The following is a 22,449-nucleotide window of genomic DNA, read 5'->3' on the forward strand; positions in this document are numbered from 1 at the left end:
AACAGGAAACTGAATAGAGCAATGGTGAAAGTGTAATTAAGATTTATTGTACTCCCTCTGTGAAGGCAATAAAATAATGGAATAAAGATTCCCGTTACATTAGGCATACAATAACTAATCATCACACAGGTAACAGCACTGTATTTTCAATATTTCTAGTTCAAGACAACCACAACCACACTTCCACTGGGGAACCAGAGAGCATGTACCTGTACGATCTCAATGTTAGAATTCTGAATCTGTGCTATGAACAATATAAGGAAAACATAGATTGCTGCTCACTGTAAAGGTGCAGGAGAAGGCAGTCATGTGTGCATGGTGCAAACCTGCTTGTGTGAATGAATGTGCGCGCGCGCGCGCGCCTATGCACGTGTTTTCCCTTTTCTGAAGAAAGCTTTTACCGAAAGCTAATGTGTGTCTTTCTGTTGCTCCTGTCTGCAACTCAACATTTCATCCTTACATTGAGCAGCAAGCTATCTTTTCTTTACATTTCTCATATTCCAATCTGTAGTTTCTGTTGTATGAATCTGTGCTATTATTGGAGTTATTTTACTTTTTATTTCATCACACCTGCAATGTGTAGCACATCAAACACATTTTTGTTAACTTTTACTTCTGGGATGTGAACATATGATATCAAAGGCAACTGGAAAATAAAAAGGGCAGTGTACTTATATTACATGCTTTGAAGAGAACAAAACATTTTTTAAGCATCATGCATGTCCTAAATTTTATTAAAATCCCATTAAATAACCAAAAATTTCGGTACACATATAATATTGCAACAACAGTTTTGATCTGTGTGAAGTATTAACCCTCTCTTACAGCAATTTGCGAATACTTTTTAGTAGGGGAAATCACACATTTAATTACTAAAAAGAGAATGAAGAATTATACTATTGTGATGTTCTACTTTCTTGCAGTGAGCCATGAAAACTTTTTTTATATACAAATTCAAAACAGAAAAGTAAAACAGAACAGTGAAAAGCATGTAATCAGTTAAAAACTGTCTACTTACCAGACAGTATTTTGAAACATGATGTATAAACTTTAAATATTAAAGTTAATATCATATGCACAAAATACTTTAACACAGAAGAAAATCATTTATTTACCAACAGTCAAAATGAAACAATATGGCAAAGGCCTAGACAAATATAAAAGGAGTACAACATCATGCACACAGTTGATTACTCACTAGGAGCTAAGATGGTTAAAAAAAAAGTGTGTGTATATGTCTATCAAAATCCTAGACCAAGACAAAAGGAATTTACATCCATACAGGCGACCTCACTGTTTGTGGCAGAGTGCACTTCATCTGTCATTCTTCTCTTTCTTGTCCCATTCACAAATGATGTCCAGGAAAAATTAACTCTCAATAAGTCTCGTTGATTCATTGCGATTCTGATTTGGTCATGACAATTGTTTCACACTATTTAAGTGGAAGTATTATATTGTGGAATGCTTTCTAAGAATTTTAACAGTAAACCTCTGTGATGCACATGTCCTGTTTTGGACTGTCTGCCATTCGAGTTTGATAACGATTTCCATTACACTAACAACTACTGAATGAACCTGCATGAAACACATCACTCTTGTTTGGATCTTCTCTCTCATCTACCTTAATACTAGCTGGTAAGTCACACACTAATGTGTGATACTTAAGAACTGGCCAAACGTTCTAATATTGAGTCTTCCCTGAGATTTATCATATAATATATTACATTTGTTTAAAGCTTTCTGGAAGATTAAAACTGTGTGCTGAACATGGACTCAAATTGTGGACAAATGTTCTACTGACAAAGGTATCCCAAGTATGACTCACAACCTGTCCTCATACCTCAACTTTCACCAGTACCTCTACTCCTATCTTCCAAGCTTCACAGAAGTTCTCCTGGACATCTTGCAGAGATACATAAGAGAAATGGCTTAGCCATAGTCTAGAGGATTTTTTTCCAAAAATACTTTTTCATTCTGCAGCCATGTGATACATTTGTTTATTCTGCAGGACAACAGATAATTCCTGCAACAGGTGTCCAATGTCTGCAGGTCTTTCCGGCTGTAATTTTCTGGTGTTGCAAGTTCCCTATTTCAACAGCATCAGCAAACCAACTTATGATGCTACCAATCTTGTCCTCAAGATCATTTCTATATGCCGAGAACAGTAATGGCACTATAACACTTCCTTTGCACAGAGTTACCTTTACATCTAAGGACTTCACCACATTAATATCTTGTTACGTTTATTGTGTTAGGAAGACCTGCATCTGATCATAAAGATGGTTAGATATTTTTGTAATATGTATTTTGTTCACTAGGCAATGGTGTGGAACAGTATTGAAAATCTTCTGAAATTAAGGAAAGCTGTTTCAAACTAGGTGCCTTTATGCACTGCCTTTTGTGCCTCTTGGATGGACAGTGCAAGCTAAGATCATCTTCCACATATAACAGTTTCAATTTCCAAACAGTCCTTCATATATGAGCATAAAAATGTGTTCCAAAATTTTACAATAGCAATATAGACCAATAATTTTGTGCTCCTGTCCAACAGCCATTCTTGGTAATGTGACTTGCCCCTTCTTCAAATTGCTTATAATTCTTTGCTACTACAGTAATTCATACTCAATTGCTGCTAGAAGGGGATTGAGTTCTTTCAAATAATCTGCATAGTATCATAATGGAAACCCTTCTAGGAATTTTAGTCTATTTTTTATTCCATTCCTGCAATACCTGCCATTTCAGCATTTCCGTGATGAGTAAAGACGATGTATTGCTGCATACACTTCCTCGGTGAAACAATTTCAGAAGAGAGAACTCAGTATTTCAACTTCCTCTGTGCTTTTCTCAAGTTCCATGCTCTTAAGCGACTATATGGAGGATTTAGGTCTGTTTACTAACTCTTCAGACTTTTTCTTCACTTTGATACCACTGATCAAACAGATCACACACTGTATTGAATTCCTAATGCCAGTTTAGTTTTTGTTAAAATGTGTAACGAAGCTCTCTTTGCTTTCAGGATCAACTTTCTCACACGGCTATTGAACGATAATAGCAGGTCCTTATCATGCTTCTTAAACTTGCTTGGCACACGTCTGTGTCTGAAGAGCACTGTACAATGCTCTTGAGCCTACGTGCTGACAATCCATATTTGCATCCTTCGAGATGAATGTTTGGCATTTAATAATCAAACAGCATACAATCTGTATCTTGTTGCTTAGTAAAGTCTTTGTAATACTGGTGATCACTGTTAGCAGTCTTATGATCACTGATATCCTCCACTACATTAACTGAATCCGTTAATCATTAGGAGATACAACATATTATCTTCACAAAATGGTTCTCAAACAGCTCAAAGTAAAATTCAGCTACAATAATCAGCAAAACTTCCTTTCAAATTAATGGGAGACGGAAGGTAAATGGGCTTAAAAAATTCGACTTTTAGATTTTAGCATATTTGAAATGCCTGGTCTTTCCGGAGTGAAACAATTTTTGTTTTATACAAATACGAAAATTTTTTCATGAGATATGATGGTTTTCCTCACGCTCTGTGCAATCTGGGGACGGTGACAGCAAAGCTTATGATGGGTATGTGCAGAACAACCTTATGGTCCTAATGTCAAAATTTCTAAATTAGAGTGCATTTGGCATGTCCAGAAGAGAATGGTGTCCAGGTCGAGAAGATTATTGAAAGAAAAGTAAAAAATAGTATTGGAAGATGGTAAGAAGATAGGTGGTAAAGGTCACCTGACAAATGTTGAAATAGATAGATTACAGAATTATTATGGCTTGGCCACAAGAAGAAATGTAGGGAATTTAGAAAACATGAAAGAAGCTGTATGGGCTATCTTTTTCCATAAGCTTTCCACAAATGAAAATCCAGTGCATGGTCTTTGCCCGAATGATCCTGATACTTGGTGCTAGTACAGGAGAAGAGCCAGATATGACCACAAAAATTCTTTACCTGCATCAGTAATGAATTAAATTAAACCCACATAGAGACCTTTGTAAAGATACCTTGTTGAACAAATGTCTTCATGGGAAAACCCAAAATTTAAACGACTGTGTGAATTCTGTCATTTAGAACCGGTTACCGAAAATTGTATTTGTTCAGCTTACAACCCTGAAATTTGGTGTTTATGATGCTATTTTATGCTTCAATGATGGTGTAATTAGAAAACTGGATATTTTGGAATTATTAGGAATAAAATCTAGTGTAAATACTGCTAAATCATTGGTGCAAAAACAGATAAAGAGAGAATCCACAAAGCAGATATTGCTAAATTAAAAAGCACAAAAGAAGCCAGACAGAAAAGAAGAGGGACCAAGAGAAGAAAAGAAGATCAGTATGATTCATATTATGCTCAGTATGGCACAGGAAAATATTAGCGGTAAGTAATTCTCATCAATAACTATACTAGAGTTGCAATATTAAACTTTAAACGAATTTTTCTCAAAACTACATTTTTTTACTTTCAGGTATCATTATTTGATAAACTAATGGGGTTAGAAACATGAAATTCAGTTAATTTGTACTGCAAATGGTAATAAGTTATTATAAGTAAATTGAGAACCACCAAACAATCAGTGTGTGTATTAAAAATTTCATTGTTTTATCACTTATAGTTCTTTTGAAAAGTGTACCTATTCAAAGGGTAAAATAGCATTGGCAGAACAGGGATACAAATTGTGTTCCGTCTCCTGTTGAAACTACCTGCCAGACCAGGACTTGAACCTAGCATCTTTGCCTTCTATTGGCTAATGCACTACAGAATGCGCTCTCATAGCTTTACTTCTGACTGTACTTCATTGCCTACCTTCCAATCTTCATAGAACTTCTACTGTATACCTTGTGAGGCTAGCAGTCCTGGATGAAAGAGTACTGCGTAGACATTAACAGTCAGTAGCAGAATGTGTGCTAATTTGAAACCTTCTGGTAGATTAAAACTGTGAGCCAGACTGGAGCCCAAACCTGCAACCTCGGTAAAGATCAGTCAATCACATAGTTTTAATTTACATCTACATTCATACTCTGCAAACTACATAGAAGTGCATGGCAGAGAAGACGTCCTATTGTAGCAGTTACTAGGGTGTCTTTCTGTTCCATTCACATATGGAGCATGGAAAGAACAATTGTCTGAATGCCTCTGTGAGTGCTATAATTATTCTTATCTTGCCTTCATGATCATATGTGAACAATGCATAAGGGGTTGTAGTATATTCCTAGATCCATTTAGAACCAGTTCTCGAAACTTTGTTAGTAGACATTCTTGGGGTAGTCCATGTCTGTCTTCTAGTCTGCCGGTTCAGTTTCTTCAGCACCTTTATAATATTCTCCCATGGGTCAAACAAATCTGTAATCTTTTGTGCTGCCCTTCTATGTATATGTTCAATATTCCCCATTAGTTCTATCTGGTATGGGTGCCACAAACTTTAGCAGTATTCTAGAATAGGTCACATGAGTGATTTGTAAGTGATCTCCTTTGTAGACTGATTGTACTTGCCCAGTATTCTACCAATAAACTAAAGTCTTCGGCCTGATTTACTCACAAATGAGCCTATGTGACATCCCACTTCATATCCCTACGAAGTGTTACACTGAGGTATTTTTATGAGTTTACCCATACCAACTGTGATAACTGATATTACAGTCACAGAATATTACATTTTTTTGTTTTGCGAAATGCACAATTTTGCATTTCTGAGCACTTAAAACAAGTTGTCAATCTTTGCACTACTTTGAAATCTTATCAAGATCTGGCTGAATATTTATGCTACTTCTTTGAGACTGTAGCTTACTTCATTATACAGTAAATAACTGTGCCATCTGCAAAAAGTCTGAGGTTACTGTTAACATTGTTGGTAAGGTCATTAATATACAACATGAACAGCAAGGGACCCAACACACTTCTCTGGGCACACCTGAACTTACTTCTACATCTGATGCTGACCCTCCATCCAAGCTAACATGCTGTATCCTCCCTTCCAAAAGTCCTCACTTGAGTCACAAATTTCATTTGACTGAACTTTTGACAATAAGTGTGGATGTGGTACTGAGTCAAATGCTTTTCAGAAATTAAGAAATACTTAATCTGTCTGACTACCTTTATACAAAGGGCACGCTGAGTTTCACATGACCAATATTTTCAGAATCCATGATGGTTGGTATTGAGGAGGGCATTCTGTTCAAGATAACTCATTATGTTTGAGCTCAGAATATGTTTTAAGGTTTTAAAACAAATCAATGTCAACAATATTGGACAGTAGTTTTTGGATCACTTACTACATATGTAGGCATGTGTGACCTGTGCTTTCTTCCAACTTCTGGGTAAGACTTTTCGCACGAAGTATAATACCACTAATACAGATTTCACTCATTTTTCTGATTTTACCTTGTAGTTTAAGTTTCCATGGTGAAAAGTACATTAAATATGGTTATGCTACAGATCAATTTGGTACCGCACCTTTAATTTGGCATACACATTTGTAGGTTTTGCAAACTCACAACCAAATTATCAGTTTCCTACGTAACCTAGACCTTGGGCTACAGATCGGTCTGTCACTACAACCAAGATTTCAACTGTATGGGGGATTCAGGATCACATACTAACCCAATTAGCATAATATCATACATATTCCTTTTCCTGTACCTATCAGAAGTGTACAAATATATAGCTGCTGACTCAAAAAAATCTTCTCCAATTACAACAGTGCCATCAGAAAATTTATGTGACATTCTCCAAGCTTTTTGGAAAGTGTTCGGCCACTACTGTTCCTGAAGCAAATGGTCTATGAAAGCATTCAATTATCGTATTTTACTGTCTGGTCGTCGTCTCATTCCTATTAGCTCCCATCTGGCCTCAGTGCCAGCCTTATTAGATGTGATAGAAGTTCTTCCAGGCTATTACAGAGCCACAAATCGGATGTCAGCCTACAGTTGCAATATATATTCAGATGGGAATTTACGATTTGCCTCCTATTCACATCCAGTGCCAGCCAGCTTTCTGTCAGTACTACATAACAATTACCACAATTAATGAAAAGGACTATTTCTGGGAACTTAAAATGGATTCTCCTTAAGTTAACACCTGCTTTGAAGGAACGAATGTACTCCTGACAACTTAAAGTGGCCAATTTATTCCTCTTTCCATAAACAGCAAGTAATTATCATTGGGCCCGTAGGGGGGAATTCTCTAATCTAAAAACATGAGAACGCCACATGTAGGGCCTACTGGGCTACAAAATTAACCATGGCCTGCGTGTAACGCATGCCTAGCCTACAAAGCTGGTATCCAGTAGTGAAGATGAAGAAATTGGCATCACATTTTATCAATATTTTAAGCCCTCTAACTGGCTCTAAACCTAACAAGACCACAATCAACTCTGCAAATCATGAGCTGTACTTCACCCGTCATACAATGCTTGAAGTCTTCATCAAACCAGCCAATCACCTCCAGGAAGTAAGGATGGCGTTCAAACAACAGAGCTAGTTTGAGTTACATTTTGCAGCAGGTTGCACACAGTACACTCACCAGAAGCCAGCAGTGGCACACAGTGGTCATCATTCTCAACTTGCAAACTCAAAATTTGATGTCATGAGTTGGAGGTAGCATAGGAATCTAAGAATGAAATTCTTGTTTAGTGTTCAAATAACAGAACAAAAGAAATATATTGGTCCAAGACAAGAACTAAGGACAAGAACATGGTAACAACATTAAACATGCACATACACGTGGGTTTGAGGTGGGGACAAAAGGCAGAACTATTTGACTTTAAGGATTTTTTAACAATATGTATGTATAGTTCGAGTCAATCTGCTGGGTAATTATTTCTCCATTTCCCATTCACTTCATACTCGTTTGACCAGTTGATCAACTCCAGCCCATTACTAAAGTCAGCAAATGGAAAAATACTGCCAGACCTCCTACAAATTCCGACTCCTACGCACCTCACATTAATCTCAAGCCAGGTGCTGGTGGAGCTTCCCAACCCCCATTGTCCTTCAGCTGCAACATGTCTTGTTTCTACTGTCTCTAAAGAGAGCAAGATGTATGGTTTTGAATCATAATCTGTGTTATTTTGTTGTTTGTAAACTTGGTACAACTGTTCCAGATGTGGCATTTATCAATGAGGTATTGTTCATTTCTGTTATTATTACATTGAAAGTGTATTAGCAAGGTTAACAATTTTTTTTAAAACTCCTCCACTTGCGCTTTTTCTTAATAATCTGCTGTCTAAAGAAACTGATAGGCAATGGATGAATCACATGCAAAGAAATATTTATCTGCATAAATGGGAAACAGGAAATTCAACAAACACACAACTGGCATGCACCAGCTTGTATATCAAAATCAAAGGAGAAGACTTGCTTCTGCTTCAAAAGAAGTGATACAAATCCTAAGACCATCAGGGACTACTTTCATAAATCATGAAGATTCAAAAAAAGGCTATAAAAATACATTAAATAGCCAAATTTTTAATGAGATGTAGACCATGCCAAAACAGGGAAGATCAAGCTACAAAATAACATAAATATGAGCAACATTGACCTTTCCACACATAAGGAGTGTAAATCATTCAGACCTGCACTGCAGAAACATAAACAGACTGACATGCCATTGACATTAAGGAAACTAACACTATCTGCTTTCACTTTCCAGGCACGACTTTAGCCATCTGAGTATTTTACAATTAATGCTTCACAGAATCTGCATGGATGGAGGTAAGATAGTAAGGCCATAGGATTCTGATTTTCGGGTAACATATGACTAATGAATTTGACAAATAGTGTCAAAATAAAATGAATATAATTATAAAGTATTCTAAATACAACTGAAATATACTTGCAGGGACATAAAGAACCAAGATGATAACCAGCAGAGCTACATTAACACCACTAGTCTCATCAACTTAACAGCTGCTTCACTCCCTTGCTTTAAATGCACGCAGTCTCTAACACATAAATGTTCCTTTTACTCATTAGTATCCCACACGAACATAGTGAAGCAGAACCTAATATCACACAATTTAGACATTCATATAACAATGAATATTTTTGACTGCCTAATCTGTCATCACAGTTATCAACATTTCATTTTTAAAAAGGTGTTACAGCAAAAGTGTTGGGTCAGAAGTTTACTTAAAGGGTGAAAGCAGATTATGTGCCTCCTTGTTTTCTGCTTCTCTTTCAAATGGCTTACACAGAGTTTGCTGCTTCTAGATGGGCTCCCACACAAACCTCTGGTTGGGAGACTGGAGTGCCTTCTCATACTTTTTTTGCTCATGGCCTAGCATATAAATTTCTGTGAGAGTTAGATGATCCTGCCAGTGTCTTTGCTACAGTTGGTATACATACTGCAATCACTGGAACATACAATGCCTATTACCAAATGCAAAATCAATATTACTCCAGATAAATAGCAAGGAGAAAAGAAAGAAAGACATTTATTTTAGGGTTTTGCAAGGACATGGAAAATGGTATATTGTATTCTTTGAATTCATGTGAATATTACTGCATTTTGCTGGCACTAAGTATATAAATATAGCCCATAATTGTGAGTAATAATAGTTACAATTACTCTGCAAAGCCTTGCAAATATCAATAAAATTTCAATTTCAAGAATACTGTGTTTTTTGAAACACATTTATAGGGAAAAATAAATCATAAAAGTGTTAAATTACTAAGGGCATTACAGAAATGTTACACATTAAAACTAGTTGCTCAAAAGAAAGCCATAGTATGTCCAACTAATGCCACCAACATATAGGTTCCCTCTCATATATATACCACATTCAGTGATGGTTTTGTTTCAATGTGCTCTGTGCCAACACAGTATGAGTAATATAAATTAGACAGCACATGAAAACACTACAAATAGCCAAACTCACACATCACATGTAATAATCCTATAACACAGGTTTCAGTTATGCACTTCATACGCAACTAACTTCACACAATAATGTCTTTTACCAGATACATGGCTGTGCTTGCAGCAAGAGAAAATCTATGACGAGCTTACTGGTACTTTCATGACATCTCGGAAGTAGCAGCAAATGATGTTACATGACTTTGCTTTTATATCTAATGAATATTATGTCTACAGCAAATATATCAGAGATACATTTATTAGTTTTCTGAAATAAGTAACATGCAGCAGAATCCAAAGGGCAATTGAAGGGAGGATGTGGAGATGCCTAGCAAGAACAAAAGTGGTGGTGGATGAGATACATGACCAGAAGAGACTCACAAGCAATATGCAATACTGAACAAATATACTATCAGTACTTTTTTATGAAGCTGTATGTAAGGAAAGTTAAGAATCAACATATTTTATTTGAAGAAATTATAACATTTCATAATCCAGTACAGTATAATGTACCGCCTATTAAATTATACAGCTAAGCAATCAGAGCAAGGAATATACGAGATGACCCTGCACATCATGCAAGTGACATTCTCTATCAGTACAAAACTTTGCTTACAAGGACTAAATAGTGGCAAAACATTTTCCTCTTCTTCTTTAATACATTGTGAGTATCAAATACTACTATTTTCCATCTAACTGTACACCACTAAGAACAATATGTTCCTCTTAACATTCTGCTTAAATTTGTGACAACTAAACAAACCATTGCACCATGTGCCCATTCAATTACAAAGAAACTAATCTTCAGGTACCACAATGGGAGCAAGACCACAAGTGGTGAAATAATTAGTAGTATCTAAAAACTGCAAGGCTCAAAACTAGTTTGGTTTTATAGCAAACTCAAGTCTTGGATTTTCCTCCCAAAACTAATGTCACACACCAACATTTCTTTTCCTTGGAGTAGATGTGACCTTATAATAACTATCAGATCATTTTGTTGCCACAGCCAAATGTGCAATGATGTCTTGACATGGATATTTAATCAACACCATTTCAGCACAAGCACAATAACTTCAACATTGCACTCACCTACTTTAATGACAAAAGTGAACAACCTTGTAGTCATAAGCACGAGCTTTTCACAAACACTTTTTCTTAAATGTAGAAAGTGGAACACGATGGAAAACAGTAGCAAATCGGACTACTACATTTACAAATTTAACGATAATTTTTGGGAGCTAGTTTCCTAATACTCTGCAAGAAGACATGCTTATTCTCTTTAGTTCTTAACATTGTTTTTTTCTTTTTTCAATTGTATCTTATCTCTCTATTAAACTCTAGTAAACAGACTATCATTGTGATATTGTCGAGTTGCTGCAAATTTGTATGTCACTACTGACATAGTATATATAAAGATGCATTGGCATCACGTTTCTAATGCTTAACAGTTTCAATAATACGATGAAAAAGCAATTTACGAAGTAATATCAATGTAGTGTTCATATTAGATGCCGTAGTTCCTCGTTGGCGTTAAAAAACTGGTGTTACAGGTCACGAGAGAATTGCGCATGGAACTCTCTTTAAGCACAATCCCTATATATTGGTTACCTTTTAATTTAGTTACTTTAATGTTGTTGAACATGTTTGATATGAGAGAATGTGCTCTATCGTACGTGCTTTGTTAACATGGGAACTTGAAGGCAGTAACATTTGGTATAACAATATTGTAAAAGTGCAAAATTCTTTCAAGGAATGCTTGTACGGATAGCAATGATTACAACGGGTACAAACTAAATAACACACTGTAACCATCATACTACTCAATGGTGACTTTTCTATGGCTAACCACTGCAAGATTTTATAAACATTAAAGAACCGGTATTTCCCGCACATGGGCACGCCTTTCATATACTTCCTTCACCCTTGACATACCTCTCGAACACAAACAGGAAGGTTTGGTGATAATGATATCGAGACCCGCATTGTTAAGGAATTGTCCGTCCGTCTACGTACATTATTCTATTGAGTACTCTTTAATCATCTGTCAACTGTGTAACAGTACCGCGAGTTACAGCTGTTAACCCAATTTAAGGTGTCTTCCCAGGATGAACTTCCTTCTCATTAAAATTAAAAACTTACTTTGATGATTTTCCTTGATTTGTTTCTGTTCTAAATCCCCGAAAAAACTGTGATTTAACACTAAACGGTCGTCCCGACCGTCTCTTAATGTATGCAGGTAGATGCATTGTACACTTTATTGGTTCAGAGCTTGAGTTCATCAATATTTCAGTTTGCTGCTGTAAGTTCTGAGCACCGATTGTCAGACAGCACTCTATAAAAACTTTCATCACTACTATCACACTGTAGCCACATATCACTCAGACAGGATGCCATATTAAATAATGGATTCGCCCCTCAGATAGTAAGACTGGACATATCTTTGACAACGTCAAAAGGACCTACAATAGTCCTCAATTGGACTGTTTCAAAGTGTGGCAATTTTGAATTAACGCAGTAACATCAGTACACAGAAACTATATTATTTCTTTCCTAAGTTATATGTTTAGAAGAACATAAACTGGAACCTCGCAGACATTGCACACTACGTTCGATTAATCGAGGCTACAATCGATATGTATATTAATTACTGCCACCATTTACCACAAAACGGACAGTAGAGTTTATATCTTAATTTAGTGATTTCTTCAAAAATTCTACGATATTAATATATATTATTTTACCACTCTGCGAAACTCATTTGCACTTAACCGTTAAAATTGTTATTTTTGTTCTAAGCTCCAAAACGACCACTATTGATTACCGCAAGTAATCGGATCATCATCCAATAACCAGTGAAGTGCTGTGGCAGAGCTAAATTGAGTAACGAGGAGGCGGGAAAGCTATTTATACTTTGCAGTTTTGACCTAGAAACTATACGCGTAATGATGTAATTATTTATGGTGTGTTTACTCTAGGTTGAGGTGGAAAATAACAAAAAGTTTCGTCTTAACAATAATGAACAAGTCATGATTTTCGTTATATCATCGTACCAGTCCTTTGAAATAAATGGCTTACTCTCTTGTCTGTACAGAAAAGCCAATTGGTTATTAATCGTTACTTGTCATTATATGAATGCTTGAGGTGTACACTTTGAATGAGTTATGTTAACTTGCCTCTTTAAATTCATATAAAATTATTGAATTTGTCAACATTGTCATCAAAAAGAGGTACATTGAACAAGGAAGTAGAACTGAAAAATTCTAATTTATTTTTTTGGTGATTCTATTTAAGTAACGGGACAGCCAATGAGAAAAACCATTTACACGGAACTAATTAAAATCGTGCAATGATGTGCTGTATGTAATTTATGCCTTCTTTAGTTGCAGTAAGAATGTTTTCATTTGATATGTGTTGTCATCGTATAAATATAACGTATATTTTTACATTGTTCCCAAATTAAAAGACACCGATTCTTTTCATATCTGCTACGGTAGCAGACGACCGACGTGAGTGCCATTGCTAACAGCACGACATTGCCTGCAGCTCCTCTCCGTGGCTCTTGACTATATCGGTTGGATCCTAGACGACTGAAAGACCTTTGCATGGCCAGACGAGTTCCGGTTTCATCTAGTAAGAGCTGATGGTAGGGTTCGAGTGTGGCGCAGACCCCACGAAGACACTTGTTGACAACTTGTGTATATAATTTGTCAGCAGGTCACTGTGCAAACTGGTAGTGGCCCCATAGTAGTGTGGGCTGTGTTCACATAGAATGGACTGGGTCCTCTGATCCAACTGAACCAATCACTGACTGGAAATGGTTATGTTCGACTAGTTGAAGAAATTTTGTGGATGACAATGCCCCAGTCACCGGGCATCAATTGTTTGCGATTGTTTTGAAGAACGTTATGGACAATTTGAGCGAATGATTTGGCCACCAACATCACCTGACATGAATCCCATCGAACATTTATGCGACTTAGTAGAGAGGTCAGTTCGTGCACAAAATCCTGCACCGGCAGCAATTTCGCAATTATGGACGACTATAGGGGCAGCATGGCTCAATATTTCTGCAGGAACCTTTCAACGATGTGTTGAATTCATGCCATGTCAAGTTGCTGCAGTACGCCGAGCTAAAGGAGGTCCGACACGACGTTAGGAGGTATCCAATGACTTTTGTCACCTCAGTGTAAGATGCAATGTAGGTATTGCACTCTAAGATTTTACAAAATATGTTGTAGGTAGTAGAATTTTTAATATTAATGCCATCACTTCTTCTAAAGAGTTGCATCTTTAGTATTAGTTTTCTAAATGTGGCTTTCACGTAAAGCCACAGCCTAGTTCTGCATTATTAATTTTATGCCAAACACAACGAGAAACGTGACAGAACAGAAAAACAAAGAGCAGCAACGAGAAACTTACTCGCTTCAACACATACGGGAGCGCGTGAAATGGGCGGATCTTCACTACAGTGACGTAATGCGCAAAAAGGAGAAAAATCTCGGTTCTGCGTATTCACATTGCTCTGCCCCTCACCCTCATTGCTTCTGTGTCTACTGCAACTAATTCGGGAAGCAAGAAACATTAGTTTTTTACTTCCTGTCAATGACCTTTACATTTGGAACGGAGCACGTGCTAGGAGAGATACGGCAGAAAAAGATGTATCCGGATATTCACCTTAAACATAGGCAGATCTTTTCCTCTTATGGCATTCTTTACAACACAGTGAAAGCTCAGAAGAGGACCTCATTCCTTCGCATAAGACGTCCCACAAGAGACTGCAACTTACCTCGTCAAATGAGATTTATAAGTAGAAACATATTTAATATTTACTAGCAGAACTGAAATAATAGTTCTTCCTAACTCATTTTCTTTTAAGTAAATTCATCCGCGCTCGTTAGCAGGCCATTTCCAGGATTCGGGGAGACACGCTTGCCCCGGATGGAAAACGCCCGGCGCATTAACGACGATGACGAGTGTGGCGGCCAGCCTGGATATGGTTTTTAGGTGTTTTTCGATATCCGACTTGGCGAATGACGGGATGGAACCAAAGAGATAGAGAATGGGTGGTACCCACGCCTCACCTCAGTTATTGACAGTGCACGGAATAGGTTTTTGATCCGCCGATAGTTTTATAGAGAATGGGTGGTACCCACGCCTCACCTCAGTTATTGACAGTGCACGGAATAGGTTTTTGATCCGCCGATAGTTTTATTCCTCTCTTAATTACCGCGAAGACATCTGCGAATGCAGATACTAAAAAGATTTGAAATCAGCCGATAATATATTTTAATGGTACTACAATTCCCTTCAGACTTCATTGTTTACCAACAGTCAGGCCGATTAAATAGACGAGTGTGCAGACTGGCCGATTATTTAGTTCTTTTTTAACCTGGTAGTCTTCTGTATGTAGTGTGAGGCGGTGAAGTGGCGCTGATAACAGGTGAATTGATTCAAACTTTGATAGAAGAAATCGAGAAACGATCAGCTTTGTATAAAACGAACTTAAAGAAATTCTCAGGTGTAAATATAAATGAAAATCTATGGTTGAAAGTTTGTGAAGCAATTGTTCCAGAACGAAGTTTAAGTAATAGCCAAGAAAAAACAAAGTAAGATATGTACTTGGACGCATTTGTTTTATTTTGTGTTTTACACTCCTGGAAATGGAAAAAAGAACACATTGACACCGGTGTGTCAGACCCACCATACTTGCTCCGGACACTGCGAGAGGGCTGTACAAGCAATGATCACACGCACGGCACAGCGGACACACCAGGACCCGCGGTGTTGGCCGTCGAATGGCGCTAGCTGCGCAGCATTTGTGCACCGCCGCCGTCAGTGTCAGCCAGTTTGCCGTGGCATACGGAGCTCCATCGCAGTCTTTAACACTGGTAGCATGCCGCGACAGCGTGGACGTGAACCGTATGTGCAGTTGACGGACTTTGAGCGAGGACGTATAGTGGGCATGCGGGAGGCCGGGTGGACGTACCGCCGAATTGCTCAACACGTGGGGCGTGAGGTCTCCACAGTACATCGATGTTGTCGCCAGTGGTCGGCGGAAGGTGCACGTGCCCGTCGACCTGGGACCGGACCGCAGCGACGCACGGATGCACGCCAAGACCGTAGGATCCTACGCAGTGCCGTAGGGGACCGCACCGCCACTTCCCAGCAAATTAGGGACACTGTTGCTCCTGGGGTATCGGCGAGGACCATTCGCAACCGTCTCCATGAAGCTGGGCTACGGTCCCGCACACCGTTAGGCCGTCTTCCGCTCACGCCCCAACATCGTGCAGCCCGCCTCCAGTGGTGTCGCGACAGGCGTGAATGGAGGGACGAATGGAGACGTGTCGTCTTCAGCGATGAGAGTCGCTTCTGCCTTGGTGCCAATGATGGTCGTATGCGTGTTTGGCGCCGTGCAGGTGAGCGCCACAATCAGGACTGCATACGACCGAGGCACACAGGGCCAACACCCGGCATCATGGTGTGGGGAGCCATCTCGTACACTGGCCGTACACCACTGGTGATCGTCGAGGGGACACTGAATAGTGCACGGTACATCCAAACCGTCATCGAACCCATCGTTCTACCATTCCTAGACCGGCAAGGGAACTTGCTGTTCCAACAGGACAATGCACGTCCGCATGTATCCCGTGCCACCCAACGTGCTCTAGAAGGTGTAAGTCAACTACCCTGGTCAGCAAGATCTCCGGATCTGTCCCCCATTGAGCATGTTTGGGACTGGATGAAGCGTCGTCTCACGCGGTCTGCACGTCCAGCACGAACGCTGGTCCAACTGAGGGGCCAGGTGGAAATGGCATGGCAAGCCGTTCCACAGGACTACATCCAGCATCTCTACGATCGTCTCCATGGGAGAATAGCAGCCTGCATTGCTGCGAAAGGTGGATATACACTGTACTAGTGCCGACATTGTGCATGCTCTGTTGCCTGTGTCTATGTGCCTGTGGTTCTGTCAGTGTGATCATGTGATGTATCTGACCCCAGGAATGTGTCAATAAAGTTTCCCCTTCCTGGGACAATGAATTCACGGTGTTCTTATTTCAATTTCCAGGAGTGTATATGAATATTTATGTAACGACATTTTATTGCATTGGATTGAAACAGAGCCTTTAATGATGTCTTAGCTCTTGTGGGGCCAATTGAGGTGCTGTTTCACTGAGAATAAGCGGCTCTGCTTACGATAACTGACAATGAACGGGAGAGCGGCATGATGATCATATGCCCACCCATATCCGCATCCAATGATGCCTATCGGATGAGGTGACACGGCGATCGGTCGATACCGTTAGGTCTTCCGAGGCCTGTTCGGACGCAGTTGTGGTGAAGTAAAAAAACGATGGTAAGTATGGTAGATTAGATAAGATTAGTTTTTCGTTCCATAGATCCGTTCTGAGGAGATCCTCGTGGATGTGGAACATGTCACTTTTTTAAGCTGAAATAACAATACTAATAGTATGAAAATATACAATACATCATTTGTTTCCATTAAAAAATTCGTCAATGGAGTAGAAGGAGTTAGCCACTAGTAAGTCTTTCGGGGTCCTTTTAAATTGATCTTTATTTGTAACTAAATTTTTTATGTTTGCTAGCATATTATTGAAGATGAGTTTTTCTGAGTAGTGGACCCCTTTTTAAACTAACGTAAGTGCTTTTAAGTCCTTGTGCAGATCATTTTTGTTCCTGGTATTGTATGTATGAACTGAGCTGTTTGTTGGAAAAAGAGATATATTATTTAGGACGAATTTCATTAAGGAATAAATGCACTGAGAGGCAGTAGTTAGTATACCCAGTTCTTTGAAGAGTTTTCTACAGGACGTCTGTGAATTTACTCCACAAATAATACATATTACACGCTTTTGGACTCTGAAAATTTTTATTTGACTCGAAGAGTTACCCCAAAATATTATACCATATGACATTATGGAATGAAAGTAGGCAAAGTATGCAAGCTTTTTCATTTTTATGTCGCCTGTGTCAGCTGACATTCGAATTGTAAATACAGATTTGTTAAGGCGTTTCTGCAGTTCTGTGGTGTGCTCCTCCCAATTGAATTTATTATCAAGTTGTAATCCCAGGAATTTAAGACTGTCAACCTCTTCTATCTGCTCTTCTTCATACTTTATGCATATGCTAGGTGGAAACCCCTTACAGGTTCTAAATTGCATGTAGTGAGTCTCTTTGAAGTTTAATGTCAGTGAGTTGGCTTTAAACCATTTATTAATATCCATGAAAATATCGTTAGCAGATCTTTCTTGAACTACATTCGACATACTATTAATTGCAATACTTGTGTAATCTGCAAACAAAACGAACTCTGCTTTTGGCAGCGTAACTGATGAGAGATCACTAATGTATACAAGAAAAAGCAATGGCCCTAAGATGGATCCTTGTGGGATACCACATGTAATTTCGTCCCATTCTGATGATGACTGATGACCTAATTCACTATTCCCTTGCACTGAGACCCTTTGTTTCCTGTTAGTGAGGTGTGTCTTGAACCATTTTGCAGCACTGTCCGTGACACCATAGAATTCTAATTTATTTAAAAGGAAGTTGTGGTTCACACAATCAAATGCCTTTGACAAATCACAGAAAATACCTGATGCTTGTAATTTGTTATTTAATGAATTAAGTACATTTTCACTGTACGTGTAAATAGCCTTCTCGATATCAGAACCCTTCAGAAATCCAAACTGTGTTCTTGATAATGTTATTTGTGGTCAGATGGTTGAGAAGCTGCCTGTACATTACTTTTTCTAAAATTTTTGAGAATGCTGGCAAAAGTGAAATCGGTCTGTAGTTTGATGGTATCTCTTTATCCCCTTTCTTGAATAGAGGCTTAACATCTGCATATTTTAGCCAGTCAGGAAATGTCCCAGTTATAATTGACTGGTTACACAAGAAACTTAGAATTGTACTAAACTCACAAGAACATGCCTTAATTAACTTTGTTGATATTTCATCATAACCACTAGAATGCTTTGTTTTTAAAGATTTTATAATTAAAGTTATTTCTTTTGGTGAAGTGAGTGACATATTCATGTACCTGAAGCTATTCATAAAGGCTAGTTTCATATATTCAAGGGCATTATTTACTGATCCTGACAATCCCATTCTATCAGTAATGGATATAAAGTACTTGTTAAATAGATCTGCCACACTATGCCCATCAGCTACTGATGTGTCATCTACCCTTAATGCTATTTGCTCCTGTTCCTTCCTGGTTCTACAAGTCTCCTCTTTCACTCTATCCCATATTGCTTTTATTTTGTTCCCTGACATTGCTATCTTCTTCTCGTAGTGCATTTGTTTAGATGTCTGAATTACTTTTTTTAAATATTTTACAGTATTCTTTGTATTTAGCTAAATCATCAGCATTGGACCTATTCTTGGTCAACAGATACATTTTCCTTTTTGTCTTACAGGAAATCTTTATCCCTTGTGTAATCATCCATGGTTTTATTATAGACTTCTGTTTAATTTGAGTAACTTTTAGAGGAAAACAGTTTTCAAACATGGTACTGACATTGTTCATGAATGTGTTATATTTTTCATTCATGTCATGAGCACTATAAACATCTTTCCAGTTAGTCATGTGTCAGTTGGTTGCTAGTGTTCAGTTATTTACTCAACTGTTCGTTATTACAGTCCCCTTGTTCCGTGTTCGGTACCAAAGTAAGGGTGGTTCCGTATTTTTAGAACTCCATTCATATCACTAATTTATTTATTAATTTGTAGATTCAAGTCAGTAAACATTTGGTGCGGTGGTAGTTGCCAATTAGTAAGTCAAGCTTCTACTTTCGCAAGTCGTTTTCATGGAAAACGTTTTTAAATGGAGCAGAAACGCCTGAAATACCAAAAGGATAATAGCGATTCCAGGCAGCAATGCCTGTGTGGGAAGAGTCTTCGGTAACGTTAATCATTTATGGTCTGACACTAGAAATAAATTGAGTGCCAATATGGTAAAAACTGAATTACGCAATAGCTGTAATTTGACGATAACGATTAGAAAAATCTGGTGAATACCTAACTAGAAATAACACATATAAATTTTACTGTTTACTAAGTGTTTTATGTGTTCATCCTTGGCGCAGCAAATCCTTTCGCCAGACTATATTCGGTTATGTTTTCAATTTAATCTGACAACCCTAGTTGTCAGTCATATTATACCTTCGACTGTTTTAATTAACTATGAAATTATCCATAGGGTACTCGTAGAATATATTTGCGGATTTCACCTCACCTTTCATTCCTACGTAATTCTTTAGGTTGAGCAAGGTTTAATAATGCGACAGGAAGGGTATTCGGCCACCTCTACCACTAACGTTACCAAATCGAATTTGAGAAGCCAGCCCCGTGAAGGTACAGGATACAGACAGGTTAAAGACAAAAAAAGAAAAAAAATATAAGGTTCCTTCTACTTGCAATTTTCTCAAAAAAAAAAAAACTACTAACTGCTTTTTGCCACGCGTCGAGATGCATAAACAGCTATATGTTTTCATCTTCAAAACCATTATGCATGCAGAATATGTGTATTCTAATGGTACGGAAGCAGGAATTAATTTTCAGACATTAGGTAATGAACGACTGTAGTCCACATCAATAATGACCTGTAGAGACCAATGGCAAGTGCACGTTTGAAATTACTTGGCCGACTGTTGCGACTATGATGGAAGGTCTGCGAACAAGGACATTAATTTACTAGACATCCACTTAACAGGTACGAAACAGTAACCACAAACTTAAAATTTAACGGTGAGAATCCTTTACTGACACATTAACCCCAGCATCTTCTCTACACCCAGCAGCTTACACACTTGCAGCATTCCACGACATTATCCACCTGTTTCCTTTATATCCCCAAGCTCCAAGACGACTACGAAGAGTAACTCAATACAATAAAAAAAAAGAGCTACAAATAATGAATTTAAAATACATCTTCATACATACTCCGCAAGCCATCGTACAGTGCGTGGTGGAGGGTACCCTGTACCACAACTAATCGTTTTCTTTCCTGTTCCACTAGCAGATAGAGCAAGGGAAAATGGACTGTCTGTATGCCTCCGTATGAGCCCTAATTTCTCGTATCTTATCTTCGTGGCCCCTACACGAAATATATGTTGGCAGAAATAGGATCGTTCTGCAGTCAGCTCAAATGACCGTTCTCTAAACTTTCTCAGTAGTGTTCTTCGAAATGAATGTCTTTTTCCCTCCAGGGATTCCCACTTGAGCTCCCTAACCATATTCGTAACACTTGCATGCTGATCGAACCTAGCAATAACAAATCTAGCTGCTCGCCTCTGAATTTCTTCACCGTCTTCTTTCAATCCGATCTGGTGCGGATCCCAAACACGCCACTCGGGCACTACTCAAGAATAGGCTGCACTAGCGTACTACATGCGGTCTCCTTTAGAGATGAACTACACTTTCCTAAAATTCTCCCAATAAACCGAAGTCGACCATTCGCCTTCCCTACCACAATCCTCACATGCTCATTCCATTCATATGGCTTCGCACTGTTACGCCCAGATATTTAAACGAAGTGACTGTGTCAAAAAGGACACTAATAATGCTAAATCCGAACATTAAAGGGTTTATTTTTCCTACTGATCCTAATTAAGTTACATTTTTCCACATTAAGAGCTAGGTGCCATTCATCACACGAACTAGAAATTTTGTGAAGGTCATTTTTTATCAAACACAGTCATTTATCTTCGACACCTTCCTGTACACCACAGCATCATCAGCGAACAACCGCAGATTGCTGCCCACCCTGTTTGCCAGATAATTTATGAGTAAACGGGTTCTGTTAATGAAAAAATCTTCGAGTCAGTCACATACCTGAGAGCCTATTTCTTATGCACGTACTTCATAGCAGTCTGCAGTGGAGTAACGTGTCGAATGCTTTGAGAAAATCTAGAAATATGGAATCTGCCTGTTGCCCTTCATCCATGCTTCGCAGTATATTATGAGAAAAGAGCAAGCTGAGTTTCACACGAGCGATGCTTTCTAAAGCCGTATTGATTCGTGGACATGAGCTTTTCGGTCTCTACGAAATTTATTATATTCGAACTCAGAATATGCTACTGAATCATGCAGCAAACCAACGTTTTTGCTAACAATCTGAATGAGAAACTGAAGAAGCAAGGCAGATCCTCAGTGTAGGTAAAATTTCTGATAGGGTAAGCAACTTTTTAAAGGAAAAAGATTTCTCTGTTTTTCTTTTTTTAATTTTTTTAACGTCCCAAAGACATTACGTAGATGCTCCTTCAACTCTAAGGTCAAACTACCAGTTATAATGAAATGTGGGGTTCATCAGATCATATGACAGTAGTGTCAGTCGTGCTATACGGGACAGACTGGGTGGTCAATCTACACTAAGTGTAGTAGCCAGGCGACCACTGATGCCTGCACGCAGAGCCGCCATGGCTGGCGGGTCGCTAGACTCCAGGCGTCGCCCGCTGAAGCCAAAGACACACCGCTGAGCACATCGAGGCCTTAATAACATTGGCGGACGACAACAACATATGTATTTTCTTTTTGTGCTGTTAGATACCTTTTATTAAAGGAG

The 22,449-nt window shown here is 38.4% G+C and overlaps 1 protein-coding gene across 6 annotated transcripts in view; it reads right to left on the reverse strand.

Moving 5' to 3' along the window:
* LOC126262937 (E3 ubiquitin-protein ligase COP1-like) overlaps positions 1–12,458 on the reverse strand; it is a 45,563-nt gene extending 33,105 nt beyond the window's left edge. For 4 of the 6 annotated variants that reach the window (XM_049959908.1, XM_049959901.1, XM_049959923.1 and 1 more), the window contains exon 1: positions 12,003–12,458. Coding sequence is in view for 2 of the 6 variants with exons in the window: in XM_049959876.1 (XP_049815833.1) it covers positions 9,198–9,281 (84 nt within the window). In the remaining 4 variants the exon portion in view is untranslated. Of the gene's footprint in view, positions 1–7,529; positions 7,617–9,197; positions 9,361–12,002 lie in introns of all 6 variants that reach the window. The other 2 variants (XM_049959886.1, XM_049959876.1) reach the window with 2 other exon arrangements.
* Positions 12,459–22,449: the final 9,991 nt, after the last annotated feature.

This window comes from Schistocerca nitens, chromosome 1 (assembly GCF_023898315.1).
Source record: "Schistocerca nitens isolate TAMUIC-IGC-003100 chromosome 1, iqSchNite1.1, whole genome shotgun sequence".
In the NCBI taxonomy this organism is placed as follows: Eukaryota; Metazoa; Arthropoda; class Insecta; order Orthoptera; family Acrididae; genus Schistocerca; species Schistocerca nitens.